At 27.9% G+C, this 19,809-nt stretch overlaps 1 protein-coding gene across 2 annotated transcripts in view; it reads left to right on the forward strand.

Moving 5' to 3' along the window:
- The window catches only part of LOC107450410 (ArfGAP domain of ASAP), a 53,132-nt gene that overhangs the window by 13,370 nt on the left and 19,953 nt on the right, over nt 1-19,809 (forward strand). For both annotated transcript variants that reach the window (XM_043051406.2, XM_071186736.1), the window contains exons 6-17: nt 1,602-1,651; nt 2,761-2,836; nt 4,068-4,121; nt 5,741-5,826; nt 8,011-8,173; nt 10,967-11,140; nt 11,216-11,263; nt 12,703-12,742; nt 12,857-12,905; nt 15,629-15,807; nt 16,402-16,535; nt 19,353-19,441. In XM_043051406.2, the coding sequence (XP_042907340.1) occupies nt 1,602-1,651; nt 2,761-2,836; nt 4,068-4,121; nt 5,741-5,826; nt 8,011-8,173; nt 10,967-11,140; nt 11,216-11,263; nt 12,703-12,742; nt 12,857-12,905; nt 15,629-15,807; nt 16,402-16,535; nt 19,353-19,441 (1,142 nt within the window). The remainder of the gene's footprint in view (nt 1-1,601; nt 1,652-2,760; nt 2,837-4,067; nt 4,122-5,740; nt 5,827-8,010; nt 8,174-10,966; nt 11,141-11,215; nt 11,264-12,702; nt 12,743-12,856; nt 12,906-15,628; nt 15,808-16,401; nt 16,536-19,352; nt 19,442-19,809) is intronic.

The following is a 19,809-nucleotide window of genomic DNA, read 5'->3' on the forward strand; positions in this document are numbered from 1 at the left end:
TAAAATATATCTTGAAGAAATAGATAAATATATTATTCCAAATCTGCATACATATGTATATTAGTGAAATTGTATCAATTAATGGAGAAACAAAGTAAAAAATAAAATATTGTCACATTAAATATCACAATCTAATGTATAATCATATTCTATCTGAAACATGCTTTTATAAAACTCTACATTTGTTAAATAAATTGTTTTTTATTCAATAAAATGTTTAGTTAAATTTCTTTACTAAATTATGAACACATTCTTAGAAAATTAGAAAAGAAACATCATATTTTATGATTAAAAGAAAGGGATTAGCAATCGGTTATTGGCAAAAAAATATGAATGAAATTTTACGCGACGCACGCAGGAGACTTCCTCGTAAGTTTACCACATTTAAATATAATTATCGCCCCATTTAAAAAATTTTTCATTGTTGCCAAATTATTTTTTTAAAAATAATTTATTTTAATTTTTTTCAGCTTCTACTAAATTAAAAAAGTTGAAACCTTAGATTTTCTCAATCTAAAAATATGTAGATTAATATGGTATAAAAAAAATTTATGCCTCAAAATTCGAAATTTTTTCATGCTCAACTAAAAAGAATAATAAATAATTATAAAAAAATTTTTTGCGTGAAATTCTCTTCAGGTAAACGTGTTTTATGAGTGGGTGCAATTTTTTTTGTGCTTCCTCGTTAAAAGGTCCGAACTTTGAATCGCTCTCCTAACCAAACTAGGGGGCCATATTTCCTGGACTGCTGCTACCCCCTATAATTTGAAGGATAAAAATCAAAATATGTAAAAAAAAAATTTTTAATTCTGAGACTGTTTTTCTGTCCAATTTTGTAACTTAATTAATAGGTAGCAAATAAGTTGAATTTTTGAGGTAACCCCCAAGAACCATTAAGATTGACAGTGCATGAAAATCCAATCATTAGAACAAAAGTTATTCAATGTGATATGTTTTTTTTTGTATATTTTTGTACCTACTTAATTTTGTTTTGTTGAGTTTCAAACTAGATGTAGATCCCCCCTCACTTTTATTAATGCTTAAACACATTTTACACCCATTACTTTCATTACATGCTTTAGGCTACTAAAAGCAACTATTTTGTTCATTTTTTTCTGTGGCAACCCTGGAAATAGTTATACCTTGTTACCAAAGTCACTGCCACAGATCCAGACAAATGACTAGGGGACTTCTTACTTTAGACAAACTATATACATAATGCAGTTTCAGGCAAAAACAAAAGTACATTTTTAAATAAAAGTTTTTCTTTGATTAACTATTTTCAGTATTTATTTATTTTTTTATAAGCACACACAAAAAGTTTTTTTAAAAAAAAGTGGAGAAAAAAGGAGAGGTCAATTTTAATATGTAAACAGATTAGCTGAGACTTCTTAAAAATCTTGAAAGAGCTAGTTTTATGGAGATAGATTTAATAACATTAAAATATAATTTTTAAGTAAAAACTTCCTTCTTCTAAATATTTAAATGTTTTTAATTTAAAATTGTTATGGTTTTGTTCCCCTTTATCAAATACTTCTTAATTATCTTAAGGTTTTTGTTAGTGTAATTAAATTGTGTTTGAAGCACTTTGTTTTTTACAGGATCTCAAAAGGCCATTTGACAAAGCTTGGAAAGACTATGAAACTAAAATGTAAGTATTTTTTCATTTTCTACTATTAGTTCACACTCTCCCTATTACTTGTTCAAATTTTCAATTGTTAATAAAATACTTTTTATTCATCCCCTCAAGTTCAAATCCAGTTTTTTTTTGAACTTGTAGTGGATGACACTTGATGTTAATACAGTTTTTTTCCAGATATTTATTCATTAATTAAACAGGGATAAGCTAAAACGAAATTTTAATTTCTGATCAGTTGAACATTAGTCATTGTTTTAAATTTTACTATAAGCTTTTAAATTTTTCACACATTTTAAAGATAACATCAGTGATCATTTCTAACTTATAGCTATTTGAACAAAAAAAAAGATAGTTCATTAGGCACATTTAAGTGTTTAATTATTTTATATTTGCTGTGTCCGATAAATTCAATAAAGAATTTGGTCCATGTCACCAAATTTTTAAAAGCTGCCTGTTACCACACGCCTTTTTTTTTCTTCTTTTTTTTTTCAATTCCTTCTATTAGTTCAGACTCTCCCTATATATATTTATATATCTTGTTCAAATTTTCAATCTTTAATAAAATACTTTTTATTCATCCTCTTAAGCTCAAATACAGTTTTTTAAACTTGTGGTTAATAGTAATAGTTGACACTTGATGTCAATACAGTTTTTTCAAATATTAATTCATTAATTAAATTTAATTAATTAATTTTAGTTTTATATGGGTGAAAAAATTTTAATCATTTAATAAAAAGTAACTAAAATAAATATTTTCTTTGTTGACCTATATATATTTATATATCTTGTTCAAATTTTCAATCTTTAATAAAATAATTTTTATTCATCCTCTTAAGCTCAAATACAGTTTTTTAAACTTGTGGTTAATAGTAATAGTTGACACTTGATGTCAATACAGTTTTTTCAAGTATTAATTCATTAATTAAATTTAATTAATTAATTTTAGTTTTATATGGGTGAAAAAATTTTAATCATTCAATAAAAAGTAACTAAAATAAATTTTTTCTTTGTTGACCTAAGTAGGAATTGACTTTTTATTACTTGTTTTAGAGTTATAATTATTAAGTGGTTGTTTTTAATTACTTTTACATACATATACTTAATGCTATATTTTATTTTAGATCTAAAATTGAAAAAGAAAAGAAACAGCAAGCAAAAGAAGCTGGACTAATACGAACTGAAATATCACCTGCTGAGGTAGTTCTTTTCTTCAATTTATTTTAAGTGTTAAAATGAATTGCCTAATATTTTGCTTTATATATATGTTTATGCAATAAAATCTACCCTTAATTATATCAGAAATACTATTTTAGTTTAGAGGACCTGTAATTCAAATGTCGAACTTCTGTCCAGAAGGACAAGTGTTCAATCCCTGTTGCCGCTAACCGTAACAGAAATTTGAGTAAAATTTTATTCCCCTTTTGATCTGTGTCTAAAATATGAAAGCGGTTTCTCAAATGAGTGGTGCTGCCATCTGCCTGGGAGGTTCTGAGCTATGATGCAGTTTCACTTTAGAGTTGCTCTCTTGTCACACGAAAAGCTCTCCTTCCTGACTTAATTCGCGAGGCCAATGGTTGTATTGTGTAAATCTCATTGGAAACAACAAAAAATTAGAGGAAAGCTAGCAATAACTAGAGCAAACTAGAATATGGCTAAATAAAAGGATGGCCAAATTCATTGAAGCAGGAGTGATTGCATTCCTGGTTTTTCGCAACATTCTTCCGGGTCTAAAAACTAAAAGCAGGGTATGCGATTTTTACACAAATATTGCAAAATTCTATGATTTAAAAATCATACATCGCAATTCTTATTCATGTGATTTAGAAAATGCAATATCACGATTTGTATTTACGCGTTTATAAACCAAATATTGTGATTCACATTTAAGCGAGTTTAAAATCCAATGAAGTGTTTTCATGTTTGTAATAACAAACATGAATTTTTCACTTATATGTGATTTAAAAACTATGCATTGCAATTCGTATTCTCAAAATCTGATAATTATGCTCTATGATTCGTATTTGTGTATTCGTATTAAAAATTCATCATTGTAATTTGTATTTCGGCTTTTTTTAAAATCCAATATCATGATTCATATCCATGCCAGTTTAAAATCCAATAAAGCTATTCATATTCACACCAATATAGTGATTCTTGTAAGAAGTAATTTTTTTATTGAATTAGTTACTATAAAGATGTGATATTCTGCACTAGTAAGTAATTAATTATAAATGTTTGTTCAAAAAGTTATGTTGAATATTAAACATGCATGATATATAAATTGATATATATATATATTTTTTTTTTAAAAACTTTTTCGAAAAAAAAAAAACATTTATTTACTTTAATAAACTGTTACTTTTCTGTTTTATATATTATCTAGTTCTAAAATATTCAATTTAATCTTTTTTTTTTTTTTTTTTTTAAGATTGCAGAAGAAATGGAAAAAGAAAGGAAAATATTTCAACTCCAAATGTGTGAAGTATGTTAGTTTGTACATAATTTATTTATAGTAACTACCATGTATGTATTTCAATAGATATCATTTTTATGGTTCCTCTTTGTTGACTGCCAAACTTTATAGATTCAAAATTAAAAACTTTTTCATTTTTTTAAACCTATATAAAGTTAGAATTTTGTAATTTTATGTGAATGCGAGACAGTATTGCTATGTTGCTTAGAAAAATAAAATAATTTTTGAATTTAGCAAAAACTCACGTAATAAATTTTTAATCCTTTTCTACATTACGGTATATTATTTTGACTTAATTTTTAATACAGAAAATATTATATAAATTATAATTAATATTAAATATAATTAATAAGTTAGGAATCATGATCGTTTAATTAGGGCTGGGATAGCCTGGTTGATAGGGCACTGGACCCATGTCCTTCCTTTTCTTTTGCATTGGATTCAAAATTCAAGACTTCGGAGTTAAACATTAGTAGTCGTAAACCCAAAAACTGGGCCGGCTGTTCAGTGACATTAATAAAATAAGAAAAATAAAAAATATTTTTAATTAATAATCTACTATAATATTCAGAAAGAACCAATATCAAGGAACCAATATCATTTTGTTTTACCAGTCTGATTTCAAGTGATATTCTTATATAGTTTATATTACTTGTTTATATAATTTTAGAAAATAAAAAGAATCCCGCGTCTATTGTTAGAAAAAACATTCAAAATAATAATAAATAAATTAGCAATAATAAATTAACAGTAATAATAAATTATGTGGGGAGAGTTGTTATCGACAATGTCAACTTTCATCTAGGAAAAGGTACCCCAACATAGAATTGGTTAAACGTGTCTTAAATACTAGTGAATTGGCATTGTATTTTTGTAGTGCCAGACGCACTACACTGAAACTGAAGAAGTACAAAATGAGGACAGTAAAGAGGAACAATAATGAGTTATGAATATTTGCGATTTTTGAAACGAGAAAGCTTCGGAAAAGGATCAGTAAATTACAAATGCTGAGAATTAGTACTAACCAAAATTTTTATACATTTTAAATAAATAAATGTGTTTATCCATCTTTCTTAAAATCATAAACATATTTGCTGTAAGTTCACAATTTTTTGTTTACTGATTTTCATGTCCATTACTTCTTTATTACTTATCATAATAAGAACTTTTCTTTTAGTATTTTTATATCCGTCGTTGAACAGCCGACCCAAATTTGGGTTTATGACTACTAATAATAAACTCCGTTGCCTGGCAATTTTGAACCCATTCTGGAAGACAAGGAAACTTCTGGATCAGTACCCCTAGGGGTATGATTTGTTTTGGAAACATGGAGGAGTATGTGACCCAACAGATTTCATATGAATCAGTAAAAATTTACAACACGGGGAGTCTTCAGTTGACGAGGGCGATCTCTTATACATGGGCCCAGTGCCCTAGCAACCAGGCTATCCTGACCCTTGATTAGCAGTTTGAAAGATTGCACACTAAATGGGTTAAATTAGCTTTGAACAAATCAGTAACTTAATTTCATCTGCGCACTATCATTTAAATAGCCAGTACATGAAATTTGAAAATAAATAAATTTGCGTTTTAGCTAGTGTTTTTAAAACAGATTTTTTTCCTTCCAGTATCTCATTAAAGTTAATGAAATAAAAACTAAAAAAGGTGCTGAATTACTGCAACATTTAGTTGAATACTATCATGCTCAAAACAAGTAAGTTATTACTGTGATCTCTCTTTCTTTTTTCATTTTTTTAAACGTTTTCTTTACACATATAGATCTATATTTTGTTCCTCTTTTGATATTTGCTACTATAGAAGTAATGAAATTGAAAATCGAATGATTATAAAATTTCCATTTGTGTTCTAATATCAACAAAGTTTGTGTTACTTTTATCTATATAAATTATGCATATTTCTTTTTCTATCGGTTGGAAGTTGTTTCTTTCTATGATAAATCCATATTATAGGCTGGGGGAAAAATTAGTTTTTTTTTAATTAATTTCAGATTTTTTTTGTACTTAAAAGAGGTATAATGTAGTTTTCAATATTCAGAAATATTTTTCTAAAATATTTTTTGACAGTTAATTTTTTTTAGTTCTTTCACATCCTGAAAAAGAGTAAAATAGGAAAAAAAATCTTTCAAAAACAGATATAATCTGAATATATTAATGTACTAGGGTTGGAGCCACCTGTTCGCTGCCACTCACCAAACCCTGATGAATGCTTAGCAATAATTGCTGCTTTTTGGCATAAACAGTTTTTTCTACGAAAGTTAAAATTATTATCTTAAAATTTATGTACTAAAATCAATAGTAGCTTATCATTATTTATTATATTGCTTGTTGTTATATTGTATCTCTTTATTGTAATTTATTGCCTCTGTTTGCTTACGCTTGTAATCCCAATTTCTATACCAAACATTTCCTTCATGCTTTGTGTAAACAACTTTTTTGTTCCTTAACGGTGGAAGTCAATTTGATAGATGAATCAATGCTGCTGAAAAAACTAAATTCAAGTTTGTACGGTTAAACAGGGTGCATAGCGTTTTTAAAAAGTGCTTAAAAATGCTTATTTTTGATTTACATTTTTTAAATGCCATTAAATGTGCTTTTTTAATTCAGGGTTTGTAAAAAGTGCTTAATTTTCTATATTTTAAAAAGATATTTTTTCTTTGCCGTGTCGATTGTCGCTCTAAATTACAAAAAATGCATGGTTTTCGCAATTTTCTCTGCAATTTTTTATCAGAAACTAGTTATTTTATCATGATTATGTAAAGTTTTTGAAAATGTTTTTAAATTTTATTGATTTTATTTTTATGAATTAAGAACATTAAACGATAGAAAAATATATTACTGCACAGATCCTAACTATGATTTTTTTTTGGAAAGTGATTAAAAATATTTTTTGAGTGCTTAAAATGTGCTTATTTTTTGCTGAAAAATCTGGCTATGCACCCTGTTAAATAAAACAAAGTGACTAAAACTGTGAATAACAACTTATCAGAAGATATTGAGGTAAAAGTTAGCACCTGTTTTAATTTAAACTCATTGACTGGAAATCAATTTAAGTCCTTGTATGTTTCTCAATTTTCTTTAATATAGTAGTAGTCAAAGATGTTTAAAATTGCATTTAAGACTAATTTAAATTTCACTGTCTGAATGCTTCTGCCACTTTTAATATAAAATAAAAATCTCACAGCAGAGTTAGAAGTTATGTTTTTATATATCTTATTGATATCACAGTATTATATATATTGCGGCTTTCAGGAGAAGGAGAACTCCAAACATCAGTCTCTCATTGTGGCAGATACCATAGTTACCAGGAAAAATCAATTCAAATAGGGGTGTGGGGAGAATAGTTTTGTCTTGATTTCGGCATAGGTCAGCAGGAGTAAAACAATCGACACCTTCATTCCTCCATTGCACTTCCATTAGAAATGCGCTTTCACTTGTAACCATAGCAACAGGCAGCACCAGATTTTTGGTCTTGATGAGTTCTCCTCAAAGCCACACAATAAAACACTCCCTCCCCTCACTTAACATTCTTAATGTAATAGGGAAAACATTATTGATAATTTTTTCATAGATATTTTATAACTCGTGACATAATTCATTTAAATTATAAATATTCCGTAAAAATAAATTCTCCCATCATTTTGAAAAGTTATAGTTCCCTTTTGCAGTTATTTTCAAGATGGTTTGAAAACAATAGAACATTTTAATTGCCTGTTATTAGATTTGGATTCTTAATGTATTAGGGGAAACATTATTGCTTATTTTTTCATCGACATTTTATAATGCATAACATGAAAATTCATTTAAATTTTAAACTTTCTGTAAAAATAAATACATTGTTACATCATTTTGAAAATTATACTTTTTCTTTCCTTTTACAGTTATTTTCAAGATGGTTTGAAAACTATAGAACATTTTAATAATTATATTAAAGAATTATCTATAAAATTGCAAAAAATTAAACAAAAGCAAGATGAGGAAAGGAAAAAGCTTGTTGATTTACGTAACACTCTTAGAAATTCTCCTTCCCTTGATTCAAGAGAGGTGAGATAATTTTTTATGTTTGCCTCTAAATAATATATTTTTTAATGAACCAACAATACTTACAAATATTAAAATAAATAATGTTTGAGGCAGAATATATTGTATTTCTTTATTGTTAGCTGTTGCCTCTAGATGACATATATCTTAATGAACCAACAATTATACTCACTGATATTAAAATAAATAATGTTAGATGCAGAATATATTCTATATCTTTATTGTAATTTGTTGCCTCTAAATGACATATATCTTAGTGAACTAACAATAATACTCTCAAATATTAATATAAATACTGTTTTACGCAGTAAACATTGTATCTCTTTATTGTAATTTAACAGATTCCTTTCTTTATGTTTAAATAGTGTTACATATATATTAATGTATGTTTAATTTATTCTTATATATATATTTTTTTGGATAGAAATTTTTTTTATTCTCACATACCTGACAAGTCTCATGTTTTTTTTAACAAAGTCTCTTGTATTTTACGACTATCTCCTGTTTGCCCATATATTCTCAAATTTCTCCGAATTTGTTGAAGAAAATTTTGAAGAAAAAAAAGAATTTTGGTCATAAAATACCTGCTAATTGCAAAAATCTCAACAGGTAGTGCTAGTGCCAGTACTGCAGTATGTTGAGTGCTTATAGTTTAAGTAATTATAAATAATGGTTTAAAAAATCTTCTTTGGATTAAGATTTATACATATTTTTTACTTTGGTAAATGTAAGTGCTTATCTTACTTTCAATTTTGACTTACATGATTAGGCATGATGTATCACAACTTTACTCGTAGCCCAAAAATTGTCGTTAGTAAAGTCTCCGTTATTTTATTCTCCAAAGTTAGCAGGTATGTTTTCATCTCACCTCAATAACAAATGAAATTGTTAAGTGAATTACAATAATTTAGCTTATTACGGGTTCTTAGGACCCAGGACTTCTAAATTTCAGGGGGGGGGGTTAATTTTTTTTTTACTAAAAACGGCTTCCTATTTATAATAATAAAAATCTTCCATTTAAATATAACATATATATTTTATGATTAAGTAAAAAATGTACTTAGTAATGAATTGATTCAGTAATTATTCAACAAAGAATTAAACAAAATCAAGTGATCTTCTTAAATGATAACAGAGCACTCTTTTTTGCTGGAGTCGGTGTAGGTTTTTTTTAAGAGGTACCTATTTTGTGAAAATTTAGACATAATTTGTGGAAATTAAAAATTATATTAAAAATCAACACAAAAATATAGTAAAATAATAAAATATTTAAAAAATTGTCACTACAAATAAAAATCATTTATGACAGGTAAATATCTATAGATATTTTTCCCATTTGTTCAAAAACAATTTTGCTAACATGCTTAAAATTGTATTTTAATTGTAGCTTAAAACTGTATCTTGTCCATAGTTAGATTTCAACTTGAATTATAATAAAAATATACATTTAACAGTTCTAGCAGTAAAAGTTATCTTCATTATGAGAACTGGGTCATAGAGAAAAAAGCTTCTTAGAGAAAAAAAAATGTTTCATATAGAAAAAGGTCTATTAGAACAATATTTCAAATTCCTATTGCCAGAGGGTCAGCCTTGTCATTTCATTTTAAAAGCTTTTGTTTACAGGGCGATATAAACAACAAAATTTTAAGAGTTGGAGAATCTTAGAACTTGCATTTTTAAAAGTATTTTGCGAAACGACCGTTTTTCCTTAAGTTGAATTTGTGAAGGTACCGCTAAATAGTTGTAAATTTGTCCTGGACAGACTCCTATTTTGATATGTACTCATTCATAATTCTGGTTCGATCTTTAATATTTCGCTAAAGGTAGGATAAAACGAGTCTCACTGAATAGATATAGGTTTTTAAAAAAAATTAAATACCAGCTTCAAAATAGCAACAAATAATATATTATTTTCAATAAATTTTAATGTCCCAGATTTTTTACTGCACACATCACTGAAAGTATATACAGGGCATCCGCGCACCTGGAAAGTCATTAATTTTGGTATTTAACAAAAATTTTCATGAAATGGCAGGATTTCAACTATTTTTTTGGGAAAAAAAATCATGGAAAGTCATAGATTTAAGTCGCCGAAAAATCTAATTTTTAAAATGGAATTGCCCCGCCCCCCAATTTCAGGGTGTTTCGAATATCTGAATTTGTAACAAAGTCCCCATTCACAGTCATGTTTTATTAAAATATGTAATGTTTTTATCATGTGCTTTAAAAATTATGGTGTTCTTTCAAAAAGTAAAGGAAAGCGTCATTTCTAGAGCCAATTATCCTATGTGATTTCAGAAATTTTACTGTTTTTTTATTTTTTATTTTATCATTTTAAAATTCTAGCTGAAGCAAGCCAGTCATTGCCGAATTTTTATTTATTTATTCAGAAATAAGAACAGAAAAATCGGGAGTATTTCTATCTTTTTTGATGAAAAATGAAAGTATCTTTAGAATATAATTCTACAGAAAAAAAGAGAAAGAAAGTTATTTGCTTTTGTATTTATTTCAGCTATTTTATTGCTTCAACTCTTTTTTTTACCCTGTTTTTTAAATTTAGAATCTATAAATATGAAGATGCAGAGTATAACAGTTTGGGTTATACCTATCATTTAAATTAATGTTTTTATAATGCGTGTTTAAATTTATTGTTGTGTTTTTGTCGAAGAAAATAGTAACTTCGTTAAGTCATGACAGATTCTTTGAATTAGTCATGAAAAGTTATGACTTTGAAATTCTAAAATGTAGCAAATGCCATGTATATAAATGAGTTTCAAATATTTAATATAATTTCAGAGCTTAGTACTTTATCCATCTGGTTACACACCTCACCAACCATCAGGAAATGAAAATTTTGGTTACACTAAAGTTGGCAATCTTTTTAAAAAGTCTGACGGAAAAGTAAGAAAAGTTTGGCAGAAACGAAGGTGTGAAATTAGAGATGGATTCCTCTATATTTCTCATTCTGATGTAAGGGTTTTTATTCTCTTTAAAGCACTCATTTATTCATTTTAATTATTCTAATGCTTCTTTTCCCTTATTTAGGAAACAAAAGCACCTACAAAACTGAATCTTCTTACAAGTCAAGTCAAAGTAAATAATTTGTTTTATAAAAATCTAATCGTGCTTGTTATCATTATAGTAAGAAGACTGTTTTTAAAAATTTTTTTACAACCTCTGATATGCATACTTGCCAAGTCTCGTGTTTTTTAACGAAGACTCCTGTGTTTTACGACTATCTCCTGTTTACCCATATATTCTCAAATTTCTCCGCATTTGTTAAAAAATTAAAACAAATTAATTTTTTTTAGCAAAAAAAATATTTGCTGATGTTAAAAATTCTTATCTTATTCCTCAACAGTTGTTGCTATTGCCAGTATGTTAAGTGTTACTAGTTTAAGTAATTATAAATAATGATTAAAAAAATCTAAGGGTGCACAACCTTTTTGAGTGCAGGGCCACTTGCACAGCATGTTGACTAACAAACGGCCACACGCATATTTAGTCATGTTAGCTTCAAATATGATAATTTTTATATAAAAATTTGTGTTCTAAGCAACTAAATATTTTTATCAGTAAACTTGATAATATATTTGCAGAAAATTAAATACTTTTAATGATTTGAATTTATTAAAAATTAAAAAAAACGACTACTTTTTTTTAGAAAAACTTTTTCCATTTTTCCCTATAATCAATTTATGAGATATAAATATTGAGAAAAGGATATAAATTCTAAACAAGAAGAAACTTACAGAATGAAAGTGCAAAAAACATATGCATTTTATAGAGCAATATAAATTGAATTAAATATTCTAATGAAAGAAAATTTATAATGTTTAAACGAGAACCAAATTAAAAGAAATGTTCTTATTGTGTTCAGAAGGTTGTGCACCCCAAATGTAAACCTTTCTGTCAAAAGATATAACAAGTTTATTCTTAGGTGTTCACACCAGCTCAATTAGTTCTGTGAGTCTTTGAACATGATAAAAAATTGTTACCTTCCTGGTATTTTTTTTAAAATTTAATTTTGTTTTTATTATTTATGAAAGATATAGTTAAGTAAAAGTTAGGAAGTATATAACAAGTATACTTCGCTTAGTATGAAATTTTATAAAGTAGTATACTAAGTTATAAAGTAAAATTAAAGCAATTTAGAATAATTAACAAGAAATTAAACATAAAAGTATAATGTTCAAAGTATTGTACCTCAAGCTATGACACGTAGATTTCTGAATAGTGTGTAAGACAGTCTGCAAAAAATATTAATTTTTACATTAATTTACAAAACGCATTAATTTCATTGAAACACTTAATTTTATATTTTTAAGTTTTAGTGGATATTATGTATAAAAATATTTCTTTTTTGCAACTCAAATAATAAAATTCCATAAATTATCCTTTAAAATTAAATTTCTTAAACTTTTTCTTTTAATTTAATAACAAATATACCTTCCATGAATCAAATGAAGCATAATTTGACCCTAAATGATTGTTCCTTGATCTTCTAATTTTGATTAAAAATTTTCCCACAGGTTGTGCAAGAAGAAAAAAAGTGTTTTGATCTCATATCATGTAAGCAACTAACAAAATTTAATGTCTACTTTATATATATATATATATATATACATAATTTTCTATAATTAAATATAATTAACCATCTTTAATTATATTTCTTTTCATTCTCAGATAATCGAACCTACCATTTCCAAGCAGAAGACGAGAATGAGATGGAGGTGTAAGTGGCTTTAATTATCAAATGCCGTTTTTTATTATTTTTTATTTTTAGAATTTGGTTTATTTTTTTTTAACCTTTGCAAAATAAAATAAGAACATTCTTCTCTGCCAACTGTACTGGATTTTGCCAGTTTCTTCTGGTCTACTGGTTTAATAAGAATTCTCCCGCTTTTTGAACATTTTAGAAAATTCTCTAAAATTGAGTAAGTTTCCTTAAAAATCCCTATTGAAATCGAATTTTTATGCAGATTATTTGCTGGCTTGAATATTTAAATAAGTGTCTCTAATACATAATAAAGTGAGCCTCATTTATAAAATTCAGTTAACTATCTTTGATGAATATAACGCCTATTACTATTCAAAATCACGAATAAACATAAATTTTAACATCATTCAATGTGAAATCATAACTGGATAATATTGCAGTTTTTTTATTTTGATGACTGTAAAAATCCCTAAAATTCCCTATGTGTAAAATATTTAGTATATTTTGCAACAATTATATTATTTATATTATAACAATTATATAATTATATTATAACAATTGTATAACAATTATATAATTATATTATTTCGTAAAATCTTCTGGTTTTTTTTCCTATCCGTGTTGGCTGCTATGGACATTAGACTGTTTGTTGTTAAACACATAGTGCCATGGGGTCCGCATAGTGGAGAGAGAAGAATAATGATCGCCAGGTTCCAAACTCTTCACCAGTTGCTCCTTAACAATGTGGTGCAAAAAGACTTTACCTAAGGTTGATCTCCTGATCAGGAACTCATACTATACTCGGTGAAGACATCTCATGGGACCGCATGGCTAAGTGATTAACAGGAAACAATGAACAATATCTTATCCTTTCTTTATTTCGTCAGGAATCATATTTCAAATATAATGAGAGTTCAAGAGAACAAGTTCATCAATTAAATTTCCATCGCCTCTACGTGTTGAATCCTCCCTGTGTGCTTCAGAGGGTAAAATATTAAGTTTAAGTAATCAGCATATTTGAGACATCTGCAGTTAAAATTTACAAAATAGATTGTTTAGATTTTGTTGTTTTTATGGAATTGAAAAGAGTAAAATTATATAAATTATTACGAACATGAAGCACACAGGGGAAGAAAAAAATGCTGCTCAAAAAAGAACCTGACACACCCTTGAAGGTTCCACGGGGAATACTGGTCTATCTCCAAAAGATAGCGTCCCCTCCTTAGCGGTTGCGAGAATCTCTAAAGACGAGCTAGGAGTCGAGCCCTAGAAATCCTGCAAAGGCAATGAAGAGGGCGCTCCTGTTGGAGACAGCCCAGTAGGTATTGGGAAAAGTAAACATTATGGTGATCCCATGATCATACCACACATAGTATATTTAAATTAAATTTTAAAATTAATGGTACATGTGCACCTTGCATTACCTCAATTTTTTTTTTATAACCGTCGTTGAACAGCCGACCCATTTCTTTTTTTGGGGGGTTTACAACTACTAATGTTCAACTCCGCAGCTTTGTAATTTTGAACCCAATCCAGAAGACAAGGGAACTCTTGCATCAAGTTTTAAGAGAAATTTACCTTTGTGGAGACATTTTGATGGAACTAACTGACATTTGCATTACATGGACAGGAGAACCACGAAAACCTCCTATGGATAGATTGACAGCAAGGGGACTCTAACCCATGATCCATCTACCACTGAGGATATTTCACGTCAACACTGTGGTTAGTGCAAGCCAGATGCGGAATTCCTATCGAACAGCCATCACAGGGATTCAACCCGGTTCGCCTCGTTGAAAGGCGAACCATCACAACTCGCATTACCTCAATTGAGATAAGTGGGCAAATGGTTTTAGTAATGATTTGACCTCCGCACCATGATTCCCAGCCATGTGAAAATGTTTTTGGCTCTGCAATATAATTGTAAATCAGGTGTTTATTTTATGTATTTAATTTTTGAAAAGCTTAGTGGAAGAATGTGTTAAGCGGCATTTTTGGGAATCGTAACAAACTCGTAAGCCTAGAAAGCAAAATGTTTTTAACATGCTATTCTATACCCCATGGTGCCGTATCGTTTTTAAAAAGTGCTTATTTTCGTTTTTCAAAAGCTCTCAAAGGTGCTTTTTCTGTTGGGTGTTTTTGAAAAGTGCTTTATTTTCGCTTTTCAAAAATTAGAATTTTTTATTTGCATTGTCCATTTTTGCCATATTTTATGCAAAATTGTGGTTTTTGCATTGTTCTATTCAACGTTCTCATAATGAACCACAATTGATTTCAACGTACCATCGGTCAAGCATATGAAAGCAACAATAATTTTACATGTTTGATGAAATACTTGGGAGTCGGCATAGGCATCTATTGAACTCGGTTCAGAGAGATTACTGCGCTCTCATGTGCAACTCTGCTGCAGTTTGCAAGGTAATCAAGATCTTTATTTCAGGCTTCATTTTTCACCCTCTTATATCAAACTGAAAAGTACCTCGATTATTTTATGCTGGCTGATGTAATAAAAAAAATTCTAAATGTAATGAAGTTCTTTGTTAGAAACTGGTTATTTTATCATAATCATGTAAAGTCTTTGAAAATTATTTTGCATATTGTTAATGTATGTAGCGCGTAAAAAGTACTTAAAAGTGCTTATTTTTTGTTGAAAGATTTGGCTACGCATTCTGTATAATGAGTCTCTATCAATCACCCTTTTGATGTGAAAATTAAAATTAGAGCATATTTTTTTTTAGATGGATGTCTGTTCTTGTAAATTGTAAAGAAGGAGCACTCAGGAAAGCATTCGATGATTCTGGTCAGACGGGTGGAACTAAAGTCAATCAAAGTCTAATGGAACTTCAGCAGGGTATTATTCGACAAGTACAAAGATTACCTGGTAACGATCGCTGCTGCGACTGCAACTCTTCTAAAGGTAAATGATAAAAATTATTTCATAGCTGACAACACAACAGGATTTTCTAGTAGACTACTGGATTGTTTAAGTTTCTACTGGTTTAATTGAAATTCTCCTGGATTTTGTACATTTTAGAAAGTTCCCTAAAATTAAATAAGTTTCCTAAAAAAATCCCTTTTGAAATAGAATTTTTTTTACAGATTAGTGCTTGCTAGAATATTTAAATAAGTATTACTAATACGCAATGAAGCAAACCTCATTTATAGAAATCAGTTCAAAACATTTTTTTGTCCAAAAATGTTCAGTTTATTTTTATTCAGAACTCTCTTCTTAAATGAATTAAGAAAATCTTTTAACTATCTTTGATGAATTAATTACCTTTTATTCGAAATTATGAGTATACATAATACATAACATTTCAAGTATGTTTAATGTCAATCATAACTGAAAAATAATGAAATTTTTCTATTTTGATAATTATAAAAATCCCTAAAATTCCCTATGTGTAAAATCTACTAGGTGTTTTCCTATCCATGTTGGCAGCTATGTTATTTATTTTTTGACCAAATAATTATTTTAATTAACTAAAATGGCTTATACCATTCTTTTTAGATCCAACCTGGCTCTCTACCAATTTTGGAATATTGATGTGTATCGAGTGTTCAGGCATTCATCGAGATTTAGGAGTTCACATATCACGTATCCAGTCATTAACATTAGATAATATTGGAACATCTCAGCTTTTAGTATGTAGCAAATTAAAATGAATATTATTATGACAATTATTTAAGTTTTAACTTATTAGAAATTTAATTTATCACATTTATTGAATTTAATAGTAAATCTACGTTATAATTCAACAGATTAACCATTCAATAATTGATAAGTGGTATGTTTCAGACATACTGGATGCAGGGTTAAAAATTAAAATGTGACAGTCAGGCCGAAGTCATTGAACAGAAATGGAACTCACTGAAAATTGGTTTTTGTTTAAACCTAGGGAAAACCTGGAAAATAAAGGGAATTTTGTTTCTTATTTTTGTCTTTTAAAAAATGGTGATCACTTAAAGCATAATCTATGGGATATTTAACGATGATATTCCAACTATAGTAAAATATTTCATTTACTATAGCATTATTTAAGTATGTTCAGCTATTCCTTCTTTTTTCTTTGCAGAAAAAAACGCATTTTCAATTCTCGATTACATTCGAGTGTGAAAAATTACAGCAACTTAAAATACAACGCCTCTCAAATTATCTCGAGTGTGCACAGTTTGGTCTGTACGTGCGCTCGAATTAACTCGAGCGCACAAGTTAAGAGGTTAATGTAAGAAAATATGTAGACCACTATGTCTGAAAATTTCAAACAGGCAGAGAGAAATGACATGATGAACTTGTTTAAATTCATTCCTCCCACAAGTATTATAAAACTTTGAGAACAAATCGGCGTTACATAAGCTCAAATAGAGCTAATGAAAGAAGATATAATTTATATTAAAGATGAATCAATTTAAACAAAGTAATGCTCGTAATATTATGTATCAGTAACGGAACGGATATNTTAAAAAATAATTATACTTTTTTTAAAATCATTAAAAAAGTGAATAATATAGTTAATTTTAATCATGATTTAATAATCTAAGATGGTCTATATATTGTTCAGTAACTAGTATTAATTTTCCATTTTCAATATTTTTCTATTAATTATACCCTTCTAAAGTAATGTATCTTTAAATTTATGCACAAAAATATGAATAAATTTGTTCCGAGTTACACTCCTGAAAAGACTCCCAAAACTCCTGATGTTTTTAATGATATCTCCTGAAATCCTTTTTACAAAGTTACCAGGTCTGTTAATATGATAAAGTTTTTTTCGAAAAAAAAATTATTCAATGACTGAATTTGAATTAATTTGCTGTTATCAAACCTCAAGCAAAAAAAAAATAAAAAAATCAGAACATTTTTATGCCAGATGACTGATATAATATATTAAAAACTGTAAATTGAAAGCGTCATTTTATATGGTTCATATGAAGCATCAGGACTTTTTCTTTACAAGTACTTTAGAAAAGTCTATCATTAATAAAAAAGTAACAGTTGCCAGTAAATTGGTTAAAAATGCTTTGGATGAAATAAGAAAAGTCGAAACCCTCACTTCATTCAAATCAAGTATGAATTTGACGAAGAAACAGAATTTAATGCCAGAAAATGTGTAGACCACTATGTATAATGAATTTAGACCAGCCTTTATTGCTTCCAACAGGCAGAGAGAAAAGACATGATGAACTTATTGAAATTCATTCTTTCCATTAAAAACGAGTATTATAAAACTTTGATGACAAATAGGCATGACGGAAGCTCAAATACAGCTGATATCATTTATATTGATGATGAATCAATTTTATCAATTAGTCCATTTTTATACTTAAACTAAATAATGCTCATAATAATATGTATCAGGAATGGAAAAGATATTATTCATTTTTCCTAAAATCTTTAATAAAGCATATATTAATATAATGAAGTTTTTTCGCAATAAGGATTATTTGATGACTGAATCATGGTGCATAGCATTTTTAAAAAGAGCTTAAAGGTACTTATTTTTGTTTTTTTAAAAGCTCTTTTTAAAAGTAGTTTTCTTATTGGGTGTTTTTAGAAAGTGCTTAATTTCCCCTTTTCGAAAATGAGATTTTTTTTTATTTACCATGCCAATTTTCGCCATGTATTACACAAAAGCGTGGTTTTCACATTGTTCTATTCAACATTTTCATAATTTACTCAAACACGATGCATTTTGGTGTACTGTCAGTCTGTAGCATATGAAACCGCCAATCATTTTTCATGTTTGATTAAATACTTGTGGGTCCGCATATGTGTATACTGAGCTGGGTTCAGTGAGATTCTTGCACTCTCATGTACAACTCTGCTGCATTTTGCAAAATATTCTCAAATTCGAGCTTCATTTTCCACCCTCTGATATCGAACCGAAAAATCTCTCAATCATTTTATAATGGCTAATATAATAAAAAAAAAGAGTTCTTTGTCAAAAACTATTATCATGTTATTTTATCTTGATCATGTAAAGTTTTTGAAAATTATTTTGCATTTTTTTAATGTATGTAGTACTTAAAAATATATTTTGAGTGCTTAAAAAGTACTTAAAAGGTGCTTATTTTTTGCTGAAAGATTCGGCGACACGCCATGAAAATTTGAATTAATAATTTTCTTTCACTTGCCAAAGCGATTAGCTCCCTTGATCGCAAAAATTTTTTTTTTAAATAATAATAGTAATTACTCTAAAGATATTATATCTGATGTTAGATAAAAGATTAATACAGTCTAAATCATTATTTTTGAATTTTTACTTCAGGTGGAATTTTAAAAAACAATATATACTGTTTAATCATTTTTCTCCACTCAACTTCTTATTTAATGAAGTTAATTGATTCCGCAAGTGAATAATTCATTTATAGGCTCCCATACTTCAAATTTTAGCAGTTTAAAATATATATTGTGTGCTTAAGTAATTTAGTAATTATTTTTTATCTATTTTCTTTATCTAGCTTGCCCGAGTGATGAGTAATGCTGGTTTCAATGATGTCGTTGAAGCAACCCTTAGTCAATCCCGAAAACCTACGCCTCTAAGTTCCATGTTAGTAAATCTTTTTTCTCTTTTTTTAATGTTTTTCTTATATGCTTGTGTTATGTAATGAGGATGATTTTAACATTTATTTGAGGTTATGCACCATTTTTTCGCAAAAACGTTACATCCTGTAACAAATCTGAAAAATAACTTTTGAACTTATGATAATGAGTTTTTAAATTAATGATGAAATGATGAAAAAAATCATTATTAAATTATAAGAAATGACAGACCATGTGTATTTTCAATTATTTATTTACAGACCCAAACAAGAAATAAGAAAAGATAGATTATGGGGGGGGGGAATTCCCGCTCGAGAATCTTAACCATTCTCTTCAACATCTAAGCATCTTCTCCTATACAAAATATGTCATGAT

Source organism: Parasteatoda tepidariorum, chromosome 1 (genome assembly GCF_043381705.1).
Source record: "Parasteatoda tepidariorum isolate YZ-2023 chromosome 1, CAS_Ptep_4.0, whole genome shotgun sequence".
In the NCBI taxonomy this organism is placed as follows: domain Eukaryota; kingdom Metazoa; phylum Arthropoda; class Arachnida; order Araneae; family Theridiidae; genus Parasteatoda; species Parasteatoda tepidariorum.